The sequence below is a fragment of the Lissotriton helveticus genome, chromosome 2_1 (assembly GCF_964261635.1).
Source record: "Lissotriton helveticus chromosome 2_1, aLisHel1.1, whole genome shotgun sequence".
NCBI classification, from domain to species: Eukaryota; Metazoa; Chordata; class Amphibia; order Caudata; family Salamandridae; genus Lissotriton; species Lissotriton helveticus.
Window position 1 is genome coordinate 323,178,894 of NC_136059.1, and position 19,801 is coordinate 323,198,694.

The 19,801-nt window shown below is 44.8% G+C and overlaps 1 protein-coding gene across 2 annotated transcripts in view; it reads right to left on the minus strand.

The window, feature by feature from the left end:
- NPR3 (natriuretic peptide receptor 3) overlaps positions 1–19,801 on the minus strand; it is a 209,138-nt gene that overhangs the window by 69,620 nt on the left and 119,717 nt on the right. For both annotated transcript variants that reach the window (XM_078674915.1, XM_078674914.1), the window contains exons 4-5: positions 13,297–13,432; positions 3,685–3,779 (exon numbers count right to left, since the gene is read on the minus strand). In XM_078674915.1, coding sequence (XP_078531041.1) covers positions 3,685–3,779; positions 13,297–13,432 — 231 coding nt within the window. The remainder of the gene's footprint in view (positions 1–3,684; positions 3,780–13,296; positions 13,433–19,801) is intronic.

Sequence of the window (19,801 nt, forward strand, 5' to 3'; positions counted from 1 at the left end):
TGTTCGAATGGGGCCCAGTAGGATCACAGTGGGCTCTCTACCTTGACAAAGTAAGTAAAATATGAGATACCACAGTGGATGGCCAAAATATTCAATAGTGATAATGGTTTCCAGGTCTCCCTGTAGATAAAAAATTGTTCCTCTACGGTGGGATGCTTTTTTCCTTTTATTTTAGAAAAATAAGTAAAACCCTGATTTTATATATCATCTTAACGAATGAACTGTGGCAACAGGAGGGGCCCACCCCAAACAGACCATGCAGCTACTAGCATATTTGAACTAGGTAAGAAATGCCTTGATTTCTCACATGTGTTGTGTGCCACATATGCATGTTGTGTCTATGAATGTTTTACAATCACCTCTTTCACAATTCAGAGTATTGCCTACCTTGCTGAAGTTGTTAAAATATAATAAGCTCTGGGTACACAATCAATTAGAATGTCTTCTCCAGAATGCACAATAGAGTACAATGAACTCTTCCCCCTCATTTATTAATATATAAGTAGTGTTTTTCTGCTACTTTCTTCCATCTTCCCAAATTACTTCTAGCAATAGTTTTCTACTGAGAGGTAGGTCCTCTCTGTTAATCTGAGTACTCTGCACGAACTGTTTGCAGTGTAGGGACACATAGACTTAGCCCTGATGAATGCCATAGACCCATAGGCTTACAATAGGCAGAAACATGTTGACATGAAATGTGTTTCTATACAGTGACGCATATAGGTCATTATACCAATATATGCCTCCTGCTGTTTACCCTTTGGCAATTTTAATAAATCTAGGATACCACCTTATTAAAGTATACTTTTGTGCTTTATTCTAAGGTTTTTTTAATCGCCAAACTGGATCAGAGAATTATCTGGAAAAGATAAGAAATATCCAAGAACTCCCTCAGGTTTATTAGGCCCCGAGGTTGAGTCTGCCCTGGTAGCACCATCTTGGAACGAGGTGGCAAATGATGAATTACATGAGTGAGTCATCCTCGCCCAATTCTTGGAATTGCCTGGAAACCGAGATTATAGGAGGTAGCAAAAAATAGGAAATTAGTACGGTCCTCTTCTTTATCTCGCCGAGGAGCCAACTGGGCTCAGAGCGAAATCCAAGGGTATCACGCCATTTTGTGGTATATTGTGTGAACTAGGGCAGGCGTGAGTCCAATAATGCCCATAACCTGTCACCTTTTTTGTGATATAGCACCAGCACCCTCACACTCTACCATGAATGTAACTGTTATCTGTAGTAGGGGTTTTGTATAATAATATTGTGTGGTACATTCGAGATGGGAGACAGCCATGACAACGCGGGCTTTACACCGCGCTACCATTACGACGCTGCCATCACGACGCAAGTCGTTACAACGACTTGCGCTGGAGGGCGCTCTTGGTAAAGGAATAGTTTTATTTTCTATTCCAACACCTTCCCTACTGTTACGTGGGCTGGAGTTGGAATAGAAAATTAAACTATTCCACAATCCAGCGCCTACAGCGCAAGTCGTTGTAACAACTTGCGTTGTAATGGATGCGTCGTAATGGCAGCGCGGGGTAAAGCCCGCGTTGTCATGACATACATCCTTCGAGATAGCCTTGACTGCATGTAAACATGACAGCATTTAGCATTAACAAATGTGTGTGTAAAGGGCCTAGAAAATTGAACTGCTTGCTTGGCAATGCTAACAAATATGTGCTCGATCCCCTTGTTTTTCAACATCACTCAAGCTAACAAGACAAAACAGCCGCACTGTGCCCATTCCAGCAACATAACCTAACTTGTGTATCTACATTACTACACATAGCCAACAGTCATTGTATTTTGTAGTGGTTGTTGGCCGCAGTTTTATTACTCATTACATACGTCATATTTGTACAACTTCACTGGACACCTTCGTTGGCGCCGCTCCCCCAGCTCCCTGGTGTGAAGATGAGCTCCCCAGGTGGAGCAGCACCTTATATTCCCCCTCACCCCCCCTTTTCCTCTTCCCTTTGTTATTAGAAGGGTAGAAGGGGGAGAGGGCCTCAGGCACATTGGCCATTAGGCCTTTCCTTGCGACACAAACCAGCGCCAACCAGATCCGTTCCCTTGTGGGTTCTGGAGGTTAGTTATGGCGCTGGCCCTCGAGGCCCTCTTCGGGGGCAGCCTTTGCTAGAGTAGGGATAACTTTCCACTACTCTGGTGCACACACTGTAATCACAGCTGCAGGGAAAGATGACCTTGCAGAGATTTGTATTGGAAGAAAGAAGGAAAAGTAGCATTATCCTCTGTATGCTTCTACAGCACAACATTGTTTGCAAAAGTAAGAGCTGACAGTGCACAACCACTCCTCACTCCTTAAGGCTTCGCTATCAATAAGGGTAGGTGAGGTACCAGAACAGGGGTAGGTTGATCATATGAACCAGTTGTAGAAGAGATACCGAAGGGTTGAACAGTTACCTAATGACAGGATAACATATGAGGGAAACTATATATGGCTTGGCATAATCTTAGAAAACGAAGCCAGCCATTTAGGTTGGATGACTGAAACCTTTATAGATACCTTGAATAAGCAATGGGTTAGGGATGAGTGCCGAAATTTCATTGGGGCCTTCTTAACCTATGCCTATCTTGTGAGCTTGTTTATAATAATTGTGATTAGTCTGATAAACCCTTCATGTAGGCAAACATTACATAATGAATATCATATAATTGTGAAATAGCAATTGTGCATGCATACTGATTGGAGTACACGTGCGAGGCTCAACTTTATATTACCTGTAGATAAGAGAGTCTCTGAGGATTTCTGACTCCTAGCTCTCTCTGTCTAACAGAGCGCAGCCTGCTAGAGCAGAAGAGACACGTGGCAGCTCTCCTTTTCTCCGAAAAGAGCACATAACTTTTGGGGCCGAGAGATCCACCAGGCGTGATCCCAATAATACTGGGGTGAACACGACATAACTCTCTGCATGTGAAACTATGCTATAACATGAATAGAACGGAATCTGGGAATGATTTGAAAGGCAGCTGACCGGGTAGTGTGTAAAATACCGAAGGATATTTGTAACAAAACCCGCAATAAAAGAGAACTTCTTTTTATGTGTTCTCTTTGAAACATGTAGGAAAAGGACAAGTACCAAACACAAGAAACAGGAGCAGCAGCAGGTGAGAATAATAGTGCGTCGTGTTGTCTGTCTTGCAAACGGGCTCTTTGATTGTTGCTCGCAGACTTTTTTGAATGTTTTTCATTTGAGATTGGGCCTGCACATATCACGTAATTTTAAGAAACAAAAGATGTTTAAATTGTGAGAAAACTATGAGTAAGATATGGAAGCAAGACTGCTTGCATAATAAAAGCTTTGGGCACCCTACTCTAGAGTTGCACACAATGCTCTATAAAAAGGTCTGTTCTTGCTTTGCAAGATTATATACAACTATTTTAATTTGTGCAAGCATTTACGTTTATTGGTAGTGCTGTGCAGCGTTACATTGGCTGGAAATCTCTGTAAAATGAAAAGATAAAAAACTAGGCTCTGACAGGATGTAGGGATTTTCTCATTAGATTCCAACAACTGGTCAACACATGTGGAATCAGAACAGGGGATTCGGGTTACTTTTAAACCAGGTCACCCAAGCTAGCAGCTCATTTGGTAGAACAACAACGGCTCTTCCAGAACCGACACTCGATCCGTGAGTAGAAAAAGGGAACTTCCTTACCTCCTGTGTGCCTGTTTCGGGATCAGTCATCGCAATCACCGAGAAATCCCCATATCTGTCTCCGTTGGCATCTATGGAAACCTGCCCAGCGATGCCTAGAAAGTGGCGTGTGAGGAATTAGGACATTAATTAGTTAAAATACCTGTTTCATCCAAGTTAAACAAGAAGAACAGTCAGACCAATAGCACAGGAAATCTCATCAGTCTCCCAGCATTTTTGTTGGCATTCCAAAAGAAATTGTAATTTCATCCCAGTGTCTGCATTCCTAAATTCTTAACATTGCTCCCTTTTCATTTCAAATATGTGACCCTATTTTGGGGATATGTAGGGTGGGGAGCAGCTTCCATGCAGTGCATTCTATATGGCTCAGCAAAAATATAGTATGTGCCATATGATTCGAATATTTTTCACTAAAGGGTGCACGTGTTTCCCCAGAGAACCCAATTTATTTCAGTTTATAAAAAAAGGTGTCTGAATAGTCACTGAATATAGTGGCAAACACAGATTCTTGCCACAATATGGGGGTGAAACCTTGTACTGAGTGTGCAAAGAAATGACGATTTCATAACAAAAAGTAAGGGAAGCTTATGGCATACAATTATGCTTCTGTATTACTTAAATAAGCAACAGTGTTATAGTAGATTTGAATACTATATTGTGGTAATTCTTTTCATACCCTGCACAGCAAAATTTACAAACATGCTCTAGCAAACAACTGGGAAACCAGTGAGATTCGGACAGTGCTTTAAATGGGCTATCAGGTACTGAGCCCCGGTACGTGTTTATTTTGAGAGGGAGAGTACCTCTCCTTCTCAGCAAAGGTGCAAAACGTTTAATTAGAGAATACTGGCACTTCTCAAAAGCAAGCAGGTACTCTGGTACAGGGTACCTGTACTTCTATTTTTCCATTTCAAGCATTGGTCTTGGGTAAACAAACTAAGGGCCTAATTACGAGTTTGGTGATCCATGGGACCACCAAACTGGTGGTGTAGGTGCGGTGGGGGTTGAGGACCATTGCACTAGAGGTCACACTGCCGTTTTATGAGTATGGCAGTCCGACCTCCCTAGGAACCCCGCAACAGCCAGGGCTCTGTGATCCCTGGCGGTGGTGTGGCGGTCTTGAGGCCGCAATATGCTTGATGGTGCCGCTGCACTACCACCAAGCATATTACAAATTTCCTCACCGCCTGCTGCTCACACCATGAAACTGCTGGTGGTTAGGAAACACAGAGGGCCATACAGAGCTCCCTCTTGCCCCTGTGCAAGGGGGTGCATTCAGGGGGGCACATGTTGTGCCCATTCTGTGCATGCACCCCTCTTCCTGCAAGGCATGGACTGCATAGTCCATGCCGTGCAGGAATGTGCATTGGCGGTCCCACATATGAGTCTTTGTATTGCACCACCATGGAACCGCCACGCCACATACCTACCAGTCCACAAAATAACTAGTAATGTGGCCGGAAGGTGGTGGTGAGGTTTGGCAGTGTGGGAGAGGGGCGGTGGCCCGCTCCCACCCCACCAAACTCTAAATCGGGCCCTAAGACACTTTACGAAGATTACATGAGTGATGCCCTATGCTTACGAATTATTGTGTGCAGACTGCTTGCTTTGCAAAATGCAATTTCATTTAAAAAAAAGAAAGTTCATTTAAGGTCCCATTGGATGTCAAATAAATTATAGTCCTCAAATAATTGGATGCCTAATTAGAGTCTTGCTATATTGTCTCCGCCTCCAAAGTTGTAGCTGCCCTGTACGCTGTAGGTGAAAAGTGCATATACTGGCAGACACGGTGAAGATAAGGAGGTATCTACCTGACATTTACCCAACATCATAAGCAGGGCAGAAGTGACATCATATGGCCACTTGCTTCTTATTCTTAGTAACATTTATCAAGCACCATCACATAATCTTGACTTCCAATGATGGGCTACTGACCAGACCAACTGTCAAATTGCTCCAAGCCCAGGGACTGCAAAGCAATTCACAGGGGCTGCAAGTAGCAACACAGGTGTAGCAGTTACCCCTAACTGATGTATCCAAAACAGATCTAATGCCACAATGGTTCAGCAACACCCCTGCAGTGACCAGTGGTTGTGTGGTAGGAGGCGGCCAATGAGCAAGGGAGGGGAAGAGAGAATCTCAATCTCAAATCTTCATCACTGTGTAATCAATGGTCATACAAACAAATGTTTTACTTAAAATAATGCACTGTTTAGAACTTTACAAATACATACTGTTAGAAATGGGGTTTCTGGTTAGCTAGGGTATGCACCTAAGCCAGGCAGTTACACACCCAAGATAACCCCTGCTCACTCCCTTGGTAGCTTGGCAATGCATATCCCAGAGCAAAAGTGTAAAGCATGTGTGCAACACACACACAAACACCAGTAACACAACAAATATATCACAAAAAAGACTCCACAAAGTAGTATATAAAATATCTCTTATATTGTATGTAAAACACATAGACCACAGTTACATAAACCATAAACAATTTTGCCAACTAGGCAACTGTCATAACATCACAGATAGGGCACTACAGTAAATACTTATTCATTGCACATGTCACAAAACCCCCATCATGGTACGTAATATGCAGGTTCTCAAAATGATACTTGTTATTTTGTCTGTACAAGAGTTCAAATAAAATAAGTTATAATATCAGGCATAAATCCAACAGTAACCTCCATTAATCATCACAACGGGCAATACCAGCAGGGTTCATGAAATTCCCCCCCTCCACCCGCGCCCCCAGCATCTAGGGTGCAGCCCATCTGCACTCATATTAGGCTATTACGGTAAATCTTCTGGTGCTTGGAAAGCACTCATGTACATTTTAATCATGGCTCCTCGGGACCTGAAAGGTTGTGACAATCGTGCCCACTTGGCACTCCCCCAGGTAGGCCACCAGAAAAGGTGGAGGCACACACAATTGATTATTGTGGGTAGCCTTTTCTGGGCACCCATGTGCAGAATAATCCAGGGCAGCTATCAGCGAGCATTCGGTGCAGCTGCAGATACCTGCAGTCTCCTACACCGCTGTGTAGCGTGTCCGGAGCCCTCCAAGGCCTCCCGGACCGCTGCTCTTGTCTCAGCCCTGCCCCTTCAATACGCAGGTGGGCAATTTCCAGGAACTTCCCTAGGCTGGTTTCACTCTTCTTCCAAGGCCACGTACCTCTGCCGTAGCCTCCGGTGGATCGCGTTAGCATTCGGCCGTCTTCGGCCAAGCTCCTTTCTTTGGTCTTCCCCGGTGTCTGGGACCCACCCACTGGAGGTGTCGGGTTTCCTTGGCAATGCGGGGGATCCGGGCCAGGGTTTCTTTTGTTGTGTTTGCTGCAGCGGCTGCTAAGGAGGGGGGAGAGCACTTCCACACCAAAGCTCTCCCTTCATGTTGCCACAAACCAGAGAACAAAATGCAGTGCACACTACACTTCTCGTGCTGCAAACACAATGGAGTAAAGCACTCGCCATGTGCTGGGGGAAGCGAGGTGAAGTCTCAGTTGGAGCTGCGCTGTTCTCTTTGGTTTTCTCCGGTGACTGGGCTGCAGAAAAATAGCACTTCTTCCGCACTTTGATAGAAAAACAGCAATAAAGCGCTCACCATGCACTTTCTTTTACAAAAGGGGAAGGACAGTCCAGTCCTTCTCCTGCCCCAGACAGGAGCAGCAACTGCAGGCCACCTGACCCCTTTCATAGAAGGAGCAGAACTCCTCACAAGCTCTTCAGCTCTCCTTCCAGGCAGGGTTACTGTGGGGATCCAGCAAGGATCTTTCCTGAAGTCTTAGCTTTCCCTGAGACTTCCAATAGAGGGCAAGAATACACAAGTCCTTGCAGATTCTTCATAAGGAAGATATCACAGCAGGGCAAAAAGAATATTTTTTCTCTGCCACAGACAGAATCAGCAACTGCAGGCCATCACAGCCCTTACACAGAAAAGGCAGTGCTCCTCACACAGCTCTTCAGATCTCCTTGTAGATCCAATACGTATACCAAATTTTCTCATTGTTCTATTTGTGGAAAGGGTCTCCTTGGTCCAGCTTGACTGCAGGAGGTGTAGACAGCCTTGTGAAAAGGAGACTCAGCCTATTCAGGTGCTAGCGAAAACTCCTACCACCACTCCCCTGCTTCTTTCACTCTAAAACCAGTGGTGAATACACAGACAGGCAGAGGCACACAGAATGGTAGATCAAGAAAATGTTCACTGTCTAAAAGTTGCATTTTCAAACACACAATTTAAAAACCACCTACACTTTAAAGTGTGTTATTACATTCTGGGTTCGGAGAGCCTAAACTCCATTCCTCTATCTTGTTCCCAATGACAAGTTATACTTACAAAATGTTAAAAGGCAGCTCCTATGTTAACCTATGGGACAGACAGCCTTTCAACAGTGAAAAACAAAATACACAGTAGTTCACTATCAGGACATGTAAAACACACCAGCTCATGCCCTACAGTTCATATACACTGCACCCTGCCCATGGGGGTGCTTGGGCCTAGCTGAGGGGTGAGTTACATATAGGAAAATGGAAGGTTTGGGCCTGGCAAGTGGATGCACTTGCCAGTTGAACATGGCAGTTAAAAACTGCACGGGCAGACACTGCGGTGGTAGGTCTGAGACACATTTACAGAGCTTCTCATGTGGGAGGCACAACCAGTGCTGCAACCCCACTAGTAGCAATTGATTTACCGGCCGAGGCATACACTGTGCACTTTACTAGGGACCGCCTAGACTATGGTAATACTTTGTATTTGGGCTCACCTAAGCGGTTGTCAAGAGACTTCAAGTGGTCCAAAATGCTGCGGGAAGGACCATTTTTAAGCTGCCCAAGCACTCCTCAGCTAAAAATGCTCTGGCCTCATTGCACTGGCTCCTAGTGGAGCAAATAATAACGTTTAAGGCATTATGCATGGTGCCAGGGCAATTAAGCACAGAGGCCCCACGGTGATTAGGAAGCTCTTGGTACCCTATACTACCAATAGGACTCTAAAATCCTCCTATACGGGTCTTCTGAATGTCTCACATATTCAAAGGACCCGATGAGTGGAAGATCTTTCTCATTTCTACCCTCCAAAACTATGGAATTCAATGCCAATTGGTCTGAGTACTGAATCTAAGGAGAACAAATTCAGAAAGCTACTAAGAAATGGCCTATTTCCCAGCCAATTCAGTCTGGTATAGTTGAGACATCCAAGGTGTACGTCAATACTCACTCAGGTTTGGGTAGCCTTAGGTTAGCTATGTGCTTAAACCAACAAAACATAACATAACGTAACATAACATAGGATATGTACTGTTGTATTTTACATGTCCTGGTAGTAAAATACTGCTATTTTTGTATTTCACTACAGCAAAACCTCTCCCACCCATAGCTTAGAATTGGAGCTGCCTTGTTGTAACATCTTACAACTGTATCTTCCAATTGGGAGCTGATGGGAAATTGGAGTTTGGTGTCTCTGGACTCACAATTTAAAAATGCATCTTTTAGTGAAGTTGTTTTTTACATTGAAGGTCTGAAAATGCCTCTTTTAGAAAGTCAGCATTTTATTACTTTAACCATTCTGGCCTCTGCCTGTCTCTGAATACAAGTCTGGGTCAGGATGACAGTTGGGCTGTATGTGTATTCACTTTAAATAGTCACACAAAGGGAGCTGCCCTGCATATCCTGATGGTCCATCACCAGGCTGATGGGCCTTCTTGAGCTAGAGTGGTGGGAGGAGTTGACAGTGACACCTGAATAGGGCTGTCCTGTCCTCACACAAATAAATCTTCACTCCTTGTAGTGTGTCTAGGGCCAGGGCAAGGCAAAGCATGGTCTTGTGCACTACAAAGACCTTTCTTTGAAGTTTGCCTACTTCAAGGGCTGCAATGGGTATATGTACTGGACCTGTGACATCATATAATCAGAACAGTTCTGGATTGAGGACAATCTGCCAAGGAGAAGAGATGTGTTGCTGTCAGGAGGAACTGCCACTTTGCTGTTTGCGTTGCTGCGTTGGCCTGTTGCTTCTGTCCTGGGAGTGAAAGGACTGGACTTTGCTTTCTTCAGCCTGCTTTTTAAGGTTCACCAAGAGCTTCAGTTGAGCTTGCCTCATGTTGGAATTTTTGGGACATCAAACACTACCAGGCACCAGGGCTCCTCTGCTGAGAGCCCTACTCTATCAAGTGGTGCCAAATCAAGTACCTCGGCCCTTGGAAGTGAGTTCTGGTGCTGAAAAAAAGAAAGTCCACGTATCGACTCCAAGGGTCATTTTGGAACAAATCACTGCAATGAACACGGCTTACAATGCAAGGCCCAGACTATTCACTGCAGCGCCTCCAAAGAACCACCGCTGTATGAGTCTCGAGCACCACATCATGAAGTTCGTGATGCACCGCTCCGACTCTGACGTAGGGCCTGCTTTGACACTGTGGAATTGACAGAGCGTGATTTGACTTTCGACGCATCGTCTCGGCACCAATTTAATCATCGACACCGCATCACAGTAAAGAACCGAGGTATCGTTCCCATAAATGACGCATCCCCTCCCCTGCACCACTCATGGAACCCGGACAAGGACAGCTCAATGACTCTGCACCCCTTAAGGAACCGATGCATCCCTGTCTACAGCGATGCATCACCTTCTCTGTGCAACATACTGTCCCTGAGAATCACTGTGCCAACGACCTGCATAACAGTAAGAAACCACAACATCACCGGCTTTTCTGGTGCCTCACATCCCCTGAGCAACGCATCGTCTATGATTTTTGGCACATTTAAAGGTACATTGGGCCTGATTTTGATGCCAGTTGGACCGCATTCTGTGGCCCTGTCTGATGTGGGCGGACCGCCGAAGGTTTCTTCAGAAGCGGTCGGTCTGATCGTTGGATTACGATGCATCCAGCTTGTACTCCGACCACTGACAGACTGCCGGCTCTGACAGCCTTCCTACGACCACTGAGATGTCGGTTGGAGAGGAACAGCAGCCCTAGGGCAGTACAGGGAGATCTGGTTTACGATGTGGATTTCCGAGGATCAGACCGTGGTGGTCCAACCGTCTGCCTCCAGTCATCAGAAATGAAGGAGAAGGGGTGAATGCTCAGCTGATTCCCCTTCTCCCTGGCGGACACAGGTATGGATCCATTCTTCCAGGTCCCCTCTATACTTCAACAGCTGCACCCCGAAGTGGACAGTCCTGTGGTCAGCAGAATCTAGGTAAGTCCTCATGTGGCATGTATCCCCAGTGACTGAACTGTGCAGATATTGCCACACTCCAGCAATGGGGTACATGGTGCACAAGGTATGTCCCAACATGTGTCATGCATCTGTGTACAACTACCTATGTTTCCTGTGCATTTGTACCCACTTGCAGTGACATGTGCAGTGAGCGGAGCACCACTGACGATATGACCCCCACGGTACCTGTGGCTGCATGGTAATATGGCCTCGGCGGTCGGAATCGGACTGCAGTCACGGCAATCTGACGGGCAGTCCGATCTGCATCGTAATCAGGCCCTTTATCCTGGTGAAGCGCAACCATTGATTTCTAAGAACTACAACTTTATTTTACTTTAAAAAGTCATATCTAGAGTTTTGTATGTTGGAGGTTTGTCATTCTGGTTTTGTTTTATACAGATACATAGTAGCTATTTTTCTAAACTGGCATGGAGTCTTTTTGTAGTCTTTTCACTGTGTTAATGTTCTGAATATCTAATCTAATCAAAGAAAAGTGCTGAAGTGCAGATAAAATGTTAGTTAAAAACGAACCAGCCTTTGTAGTATAAAGAAGACAATCTGAGGTCATAAGATTCCTTAAAGACTTTTCTTTGACATGTAGAATACAGTAATAACATCCTAAATAGCGTCTAGTCCTCTTATGTAAGTGCTCACCAATCCTAATCCTAGCCTTAGTGCTTTTATTGAAACTCTCTAAAGAGTTTGTTATGCTGCAACCTGCGTTGTGGTACTTCAAACCCAATATACACTAAATGGCACACAGAATGTAGACATCACCTGCACGTGGCGAAACTTGTGCACATGTACGACCTAAGTGGAGTCTTCGATGTGTGGTGTACCCACTCCATCTATGACTACTTCATCAATTTTGTCTTTGACACTCTTCTCATATGGATTTTCTGTCTCTACTACAGTCCTGCCTGTGTCACACAAAGATTAGGAACAGTAGCCATTACAAATGCCCTTATCTGGGGTATTGTCTGTCCATTATTTTTAGACTAAATGACAATGTCTCAGTTTATTACCGAATAGTACAAATGTGTCCAAGTGATCAAGGTTGATAAACATTACGATTGTAGCAAACATATGGAGACGTTTCTAAATATTACATGAATTTTCTTTATCAAATGTGATCAATAGTTCTTTTTCAATATTAGAGATTAAACATTTTCCAAAAAGAATGCGGGTAAATTAGTTAGGGCATGTTATTGGCCATCCTACACATGCCACCTCTTTCTTTCCTCTACTTTTTTGAGGCCCACATGCACATACAATCGATTCACCTGCAGGTTGTGGTGGAATGGCAACATATGGTTTGACATCTTTTTTGCTTTCCCATTCTTTTTTTTCATCTCTACAGACCTAATAGGGCAAGGCAGGTGATTCTGATGCTGCCAAGAACTTGCCCTCTGCTTATTACTGATCCTTACAGACCCACAACAGGCAATAGAACTCAATACATGCTTGTAGCAGCTCTGTGAGATCCACTGTCAGACGCCTGGCATACCACAGAGCACAAGGCTATCAGGAGGAGTAAAGGGATGTAGGGAAGTGATAAGATGTCACATAAATATTTTGACTGTTTTGCACAGGAGGGTGTAACGGGGGAGATGGAGTATGGAGGTAGGAAGCCAGATATTCAATTTAAGTTTGTTTAAAAATGAAAGTGAAAGAGAGAGGAAGGCCAGTGGGGTGGGGGATAGTAGCTGGATACTAAGTATTATTTTTCAAAGCATGAAAGAGGCTGAGGGGACAGGCGGATGATAAGATGGTTTTGTTGTCAATGGGTGATCAGCTTAGAGGTTGCTATGAAAGCACATGCAACACAGAAGTGTAGATTGGTGCCTAACAGTAATAGTAATTTTCCCACTTCCGGGTTGCACGTGACATCATCGCATTTTTCCCGTTGTCCATCATGTCACTCGTAACGTCTTGATGGAAAAAAGCCCTGTTATAACAATTGTCTTTCTATATTTATGCATTTTTTTGGATGAGGGAGTAGCAAAAGTAAAACAAAATGATTTGTAGCCTTGAAAATGGTCAGGATTTCCCGAAATAACAACAACAAAAAAAAACAATTGGTAGAAAGAGGTCTTCTGACATTTTAGGTTAAAGTAATGAGAAGAGCTGAGGTATGCAAAAGGTGTGAGTGCTTCTGTAATCTTTTCAAAAGCAGAGACATTGAAAATTGGCTCCCCTATAAGCTGTGAAATGATTGGACTATATAGAGTGTCATTCAGACTTTCAGTGAATTAGTCATCTGTGGTCCTGCAGTGGGCAGGGAAATGTGAGCACTCACTCTAGATCGTGTAAATACAATGCACACTGAGATAGGTATAGAAGCGGAGGTTGTTAACATGGAACGCACCTCAACTAGGAATGCGAACCAGTTCCTACCTTCATAGGTCCTGTTCCACATCTGCTGCACAAGCTTCTCTCCATCCCGCTTGTTCTGGCCATTCTTTCTTAGCTCATGCAAAGCCAAGGCATAGAGGATAATGGCATCATGGAATCCCTCCACAAACATGTTCACCTGAAATGGATAAATCACCAGTACGTAAATCATAAACATATTTAGCTTCCATATAGATATCATCAAATAATATATGGTTGGGGTATCTCAAAACTGCTGTAATAGGCCGAAATTTTATAGTTTTTTCCTCCCTAAACTGGAGGATTAGGCACAATGATGTGTACGGATGAGGTGTGGGTGACGCTTCGGGTAGCATTAAATAAACAGCACTAGGCACAAAATGGCTGCTAAGGCCCAATTTTAAACCCAGATCCTGTGGGTGTTGGTAATCTGACTGACGAGATATGGAATCAGTTTTGATGTGAACTGTGACTGCTTTGTGTGAGTGTACGTTTGAATAATGTATGTTTGGAATAATCCTTGTATTCTACTGTGAAGTAATATGTACGTTTCTTTAAAATAAAAATAATAATCTTTAAAATAAAAATAATAATTCTCTTGCGAGGTATGTGGAAGTGGTGTTCCCCGTTGGTCTATAATCGTTGGCATTACACACTGTCTTCAAGTTGCTCTGTAGTACACTCTATCCCATTATTTGTGCCAAAGTTACACTGCAGCAGAGCACTGCATGTTACTTATTTGTCTGAAAGTGGTAAGGGTGTTAAAACATCACAAATAGCTCAAACTTAAAATCAGGGAGACATCAACCAATCTCAAACTTTTAAATCGCATATTTGGAAACCCAGTTGTAAATTTTCATGGACTATGTAATTAATATGTATGTCAATCCAGGCTTTTGGGAATTTGCTTGGACAGAGTGAAACAAATTCCAAAAACTCTTGGCAAAATGGTTTCAGCCAGACTTATTTTTCAGTCTTGAGGTGGGTGGTCCTACTCAATAAAGGTTTACTTCTGTTGGAAACAGGTCGTCTTATGCTGTGCTTGCTCATAAATCTCAACATTCGTGCACTTGGACGTTTGTGATGTCTGTTGCCCACAAATATTCTTGACAGAAACACCCCGTTTCCCTGCCCTCCAAATACCTGCTGTTTTGCAGTAAAAGAGATGGTGAAAGTTCATTTTGACAGGCAATGTTTTAAAAATCCAAACAAGTTCTGGGAATTACACGAATAGCCACTACAATTTCAATTTTAATTGTGCCTAAACGCATTTTACAGAAGTGTTAACCCTCTACTTCCGTGGATTTGAGGTATTAGATTTCACTGCGCTCAGTTTCACATGGACAATAATTGTGAATGCCATCTATAGTCACACATGCATTGTAAAAACAAGCCTGAGTTTACAGACCTGTGTTTTATGGATACTTAATGTAGTGTCTTGAACTCGAGTGCATTGGGACTCTTTTGGTCCTGTGCAGACTCCTTACTGGAACTACGTAATTGGTATAGGTGTGGCTGGGTGTGTTCAATAAAGTTATGATGCAATGCGCGCAGACTGTAGTTGTATGCTGAGGACTAAAAACGTGTTATAGTGATTCGTGTGTGGTGTGGTCAACTGGCGACTAGTGTGGGATCTGTGCCCCAAAGAAAGTAGACTGCTCTCTCTGGAAGTTTGCAGAGCTACAGGAAACTCCTTGTCTGTGCCACATGTGGCTACTTCAATGAGAAGCAGTTCGAAGCTGGCATGTGTGGAATCGAAGCCCTGCTCTTGTCCACATACATCCATAAACGAAGATGAAGGCCCTGCAGAAGAGCACTGTTGAAAGCTTTCCAAAAACCTACTGATAAGGCCAAAAGAAAAGATACTGCGCCACAACTTCACTCAGAGCCATCATCTATACAAAGCGAATGCTAAAAGGCAGCGACAACCAGGTATGATACAAAAGGTTAAACGTGACAAAGACCAAGCACGAGAGACAGAATGGTTGCTCACCGTAAAAAAGGAAGAGGATGCCCTACAGCATCAGGGCGGGTGTTACGATCCAAGTGCAAGCACACGGCCAATGTTTGATGAAGGTGCAGGTTCCGGTGACCAGCAACTGCCATCTAAACAGCACACGCTGTCAATATCAGTAAAAGAAGAGTGCAAAATTCTATGCAGCCACGTTCCTGAAACCACCGCCTCCATTCGAAAAGCAGATTATTGGCACCAAATTTAGAGAACTTTGCAGGTGATGGAGTGAAAGAAGTCATGAAAAAGATATCACAAGCTGATGAAACCTCATACTGACAAATAATGGGAGCATTGGAAGTAAAGTTGAACCCAATGCCAAATGGTGACTATGAGAGGTACATTTTCAATCAAGCACAACAACAAAGTGGTGAAACGATATAGGAGTTTGTTGAGAGACTTGACTCACTAATCGAGCATTGTCTGATCAGTGAATTCAATGATGAGGAAGCCATGCTTCTGAAGGTTATCAATGGTTGTCTCTTCATACGCATGCTAAGAGAGACCTTTAGCTTGGAGAAAGTACTCATGGTTGCAAGAGCAGAGGAACATGCAGATCAACAAGCTGCTGACATGGGTGCTGGATTAGCACAGAATGAATCAGCGTTAATCATGAAAAGCAAACACAAGCATAAGGTAAAGGCCCAGAGATCGACATTTCCAAAGAAAAAGAAATTGTGTTCTGATGTGGATTTTCATTTCCGCCTGAAGGTAAATGTCCCGCCATTGGACAAAAATGCAAAGGATGCAAGAAAGAAAACCATGTCATAATGGTTTGCAAAGAGAAAAAGAAACTAATTTTATCTTAGCGAGAAGTGAAAATGGAGGCTCGAAAGTTCCAGATACCTTCTCGCCACAGTCACAAGTCCAAACAGCAACATCTACTGGAACAAGGAGAAACTAAACAAAGTCGATTGCCTTCAAATTCATCTTGTAGAGGCTCGTCAGCGTCACTATCAAGTGACAGTGAGAAAGATGGGTGTGTAATTATGTCAACTAAACAGAGACATGCACATGTAGGGTTGGCTGATTGATAAGAAGAAACACAAACTAAAGAAAAAAACAAAACTCTTTTGGACAGTGTCCTAAAATTACACCGAAGGTGAATGGATGTCCCATAACTTTCATCATAGACAGTGGTGCGTTGATCAACATCATGCCAGCAAAGAAGTTCAATGATTTGTCTCCTGTGGCACGCCTCACTCTGTCGACTACAAAGGTGTACACACAGGCTGCTTCCGCACCATTGTGGAGTTAAGGATCATTCTAGGCAACCATGCGGCACAAGACAACAGTGCAAGTGCATTGATCTCAAGTCAGCGTTGTGCCAAGTCCTTTGTGTCTATTGATCAACACCCTACTCCACCATGAGAGTCCTGCCACCTTGATTTTTGATAGAGCTATGGGAATAAAGATACAACAGTGGGCCCCGAATCGTCCACCGGATGCAAAGAAGGTTCCCAACGAGCACACTTCTCAAAAGTGCAAAATGAAGACCTATGAGTACAAACGCAGATGTGTTGAGGACACAGTGTTTAACAAGAGAGACATGGTTATAGTGAAACAAAAACAAAAGCGAAAAACTGAGGCTCCATTTGAAGTTGAATTATTACGAGTCGTAAACAGTAAAGAACATATGGTGACTGATCAACGTCCTGAAAAATCCATTACAAGGGACTCGTCACACTTTAAGCCAGTGATTCCCAAACTCTTTCAACCTGCGGCTCCCTTAACCTATTGGCCAGTGGCTGTGGCTCCCCATTATGCTACTTCTTTGGTGGGCAGGGGGGATGCACGCACTGCCTCGGGAGTGCTTTCATTTTTCTCCCTGAAAATAATTGGGATGAAGTAGATGAAGGTATTGTAATCATAGATGTAATCCCGTCCTATTCACTGCGGAGCTCCATGCAGTGTCAATGACAATTGACATGACTGGTTGGAGGGACACCCTCATGTCCTATCTGTGTGTTGTTGTCTACTTCCCGTGTATCCTTGCCTCCTGTCTGTGTGTTCCTGTCTACTGTCTGTGTGTCCTTCTCTCTTTTCTGTGCCCTCATGCCTCCTGACAATATCCTCATGCCTCCTGACAATATCCTCATGCCTCCTGCCTGTGTCCTCCTGTCGCCTGCCTCCTGACTGTGCCCTCATGCCTTGTGACTATGTCCTTATGCCACCTGTCTATGTCCTCATGCCTCCTGTCTTTGCCCTCATGCCTCCTGATTGTGCTCCCATGCCTGTGTCCTCATGCCTCCTGTATGTGCCCTCATAAATCCTGTGTGTCCTCATGCCTCTTGTCTGTGCCCTCATGACTACTAACTGTGTACCCATGCCTCCTGTCTTTGTCCTCATGACTCCTGACTGTGTCCTCATGCCTCCTCTCTGTGCCCACATACCTTCTGTCTGTGCCCTCATACCTCCTGACTGTGTCTCCATGCCTCCTGTCTGTGAACTCATGCCTCCTGTATTTGCCCTCATGCCTCCTGTCCATGTCATCACAACTCCTGACTGTGTCATCATACCTCCTCTCTGTGCCCTCATACCTCCTGTCTGTGCCCTCATGCCTCCTGACTGTGTCTCCATGCCTCCTGTATTTGCCCTCATGCCTCCTCTCAGTGCACTCATGCCTCCTGTATTTGCCCTCATGCCTCCTGTCCATGTCATCACGACTCCTGACTGTGTCCTCATGCCTCCTCTCTGTGCCCTCATACCTCCTGTCTGTGCCCTCATGCCTCCTGACTGTGTCTCCATGCCTCCTGTATTTGCCCTCATGCCTCCTGTCTGTGCACTCATGCCTCCTGTATTTGCCCTCATGCCTCCTGTCTGTGCACTCATGCCTCCTGACTGTGTCTCAATGCCTCCTGTATTTGCCCTCATGCCTCCTGTCTGTGCACTCATGCCTCCTGACGGATTCCCTATATCTCTTGCCTGTGTCTCCATGCCTCCTGTCTTTGCCCTAATGCCTCCTGTCTGTGCACTCATGCCTCCTGTGTCTCCATGCCTCCTGTCTTTGCCCTCATGCCTCCGTCTGTGCACTCATGCCTCCTGTGTCTCCATGCCTCCTGTCTTTGCCATCATGCCTCCTGTCTGTGCACTCATGCCTCCTGACGGTGTCCCTATATCTCTTGTCTGTGCCCTCATGCCTCCTGTCTGTGCCCTCATGCCTCCTGACTGTGTCTCCATGCCCCCTGTCTGTGCCCTCATGCCTCCTGACTGTGTCCTCATGCCTCCTCCATGCCACTCCCCTGAGGAGGCTGTGAAGCGCTTTGAATGGAAGGGTGGGACGGTACTCTCTCGTAATGCAGAAATGCGAAAGCAACATTCCAGAAACTGTAAAAAAAAAAGAAGCATATTGCACTGATTAACGATTGGAGAGGTGCACATTTTAAGCTTCATTTAAGTTCGGTGGAGACAAAAAGCAGATACCTAAAACAACTGCAGGACATGATTGAGAGCCGGGGTTTTAGTATTCAAATTAGGAAACGAAAAGTGCAACTTCAACCGAGATCATGAAAAATTAGCTTCCAGAAGTCATTCTGATACAGACTCTACATATGATAGTCAAGCCTCTAGTCACTAGAGGCTTGACTATCATATGCAGAGTCTGTATCAGAATGTGTGCAGCACCCTGACCTTCACCCCGGTATTACCCTTCTTGTCAGTCAGCAGTTCCTAAACTGTGTGCTTGGTGAACATCTTTTCGCGGCACCCCTGACAAGATTTGATGGTGCACTGGGGTGCCGCGGTGCACAGATTGGGAACCACTGCTTTAAGCCCTTGCCGCGATGCTCATTGGCTCCTGATGTCACAAGTGGAATCTTTCTACCTGAGTGCCCAAATCAAGTGTCCCGATACCACCTCAATGACACTCGATGAAGGTGCGCAGTGGTGGCTGGCAGGGAACAGGGGTAGAAGGGGAGGTGGGAAGGGGGTGGTGAGAACAAAACAAAAACCCACGTACTTTCTCATGGCCGCAGTCTCTCCTCAGCTTCAGTCCCAGAAGCAGGAAGCATACAAGCTCCCCTAAACCAATTACACTGCAGCGTTGAACACAGTGGTTCGACACAGGGAGCCTGTGCATGTTACCCACCAGGCAGTGCACTACAGCCTGGTGGGGACCATGCAAGTGCCAATGACTGTTTGGCTGGCCTAAGACAGCCAGTTAAACCATCATGCGCACTTAAGAGTGTGCCCACCACTCCTACCCCTGGGTCCCACAGCCTGCCCTAACCTAGCCCCAGAGTGAAAAAATTAAATAATAGTAATGATGTTATTATCATTTTATTTTTCCTTTTTCCTCCTCTGATAGCAGTAGGGAGACATTCCTCTGCCTTAGCGGAGGAGCCGCCCCTGAAGGTGCACCTCATCTACCTCATACCACTCGATCTGGCAGACTTGTGCAAGCCCCTTGACAACTCATCGAAGAACTATGATGTTTATGTGGTATGTTTTTTTATTTAACAAAGGAGGAGATGTAGTATCTTGAGCTCGTGTGCATTGGGACCCTTTTGGTCCTATGCG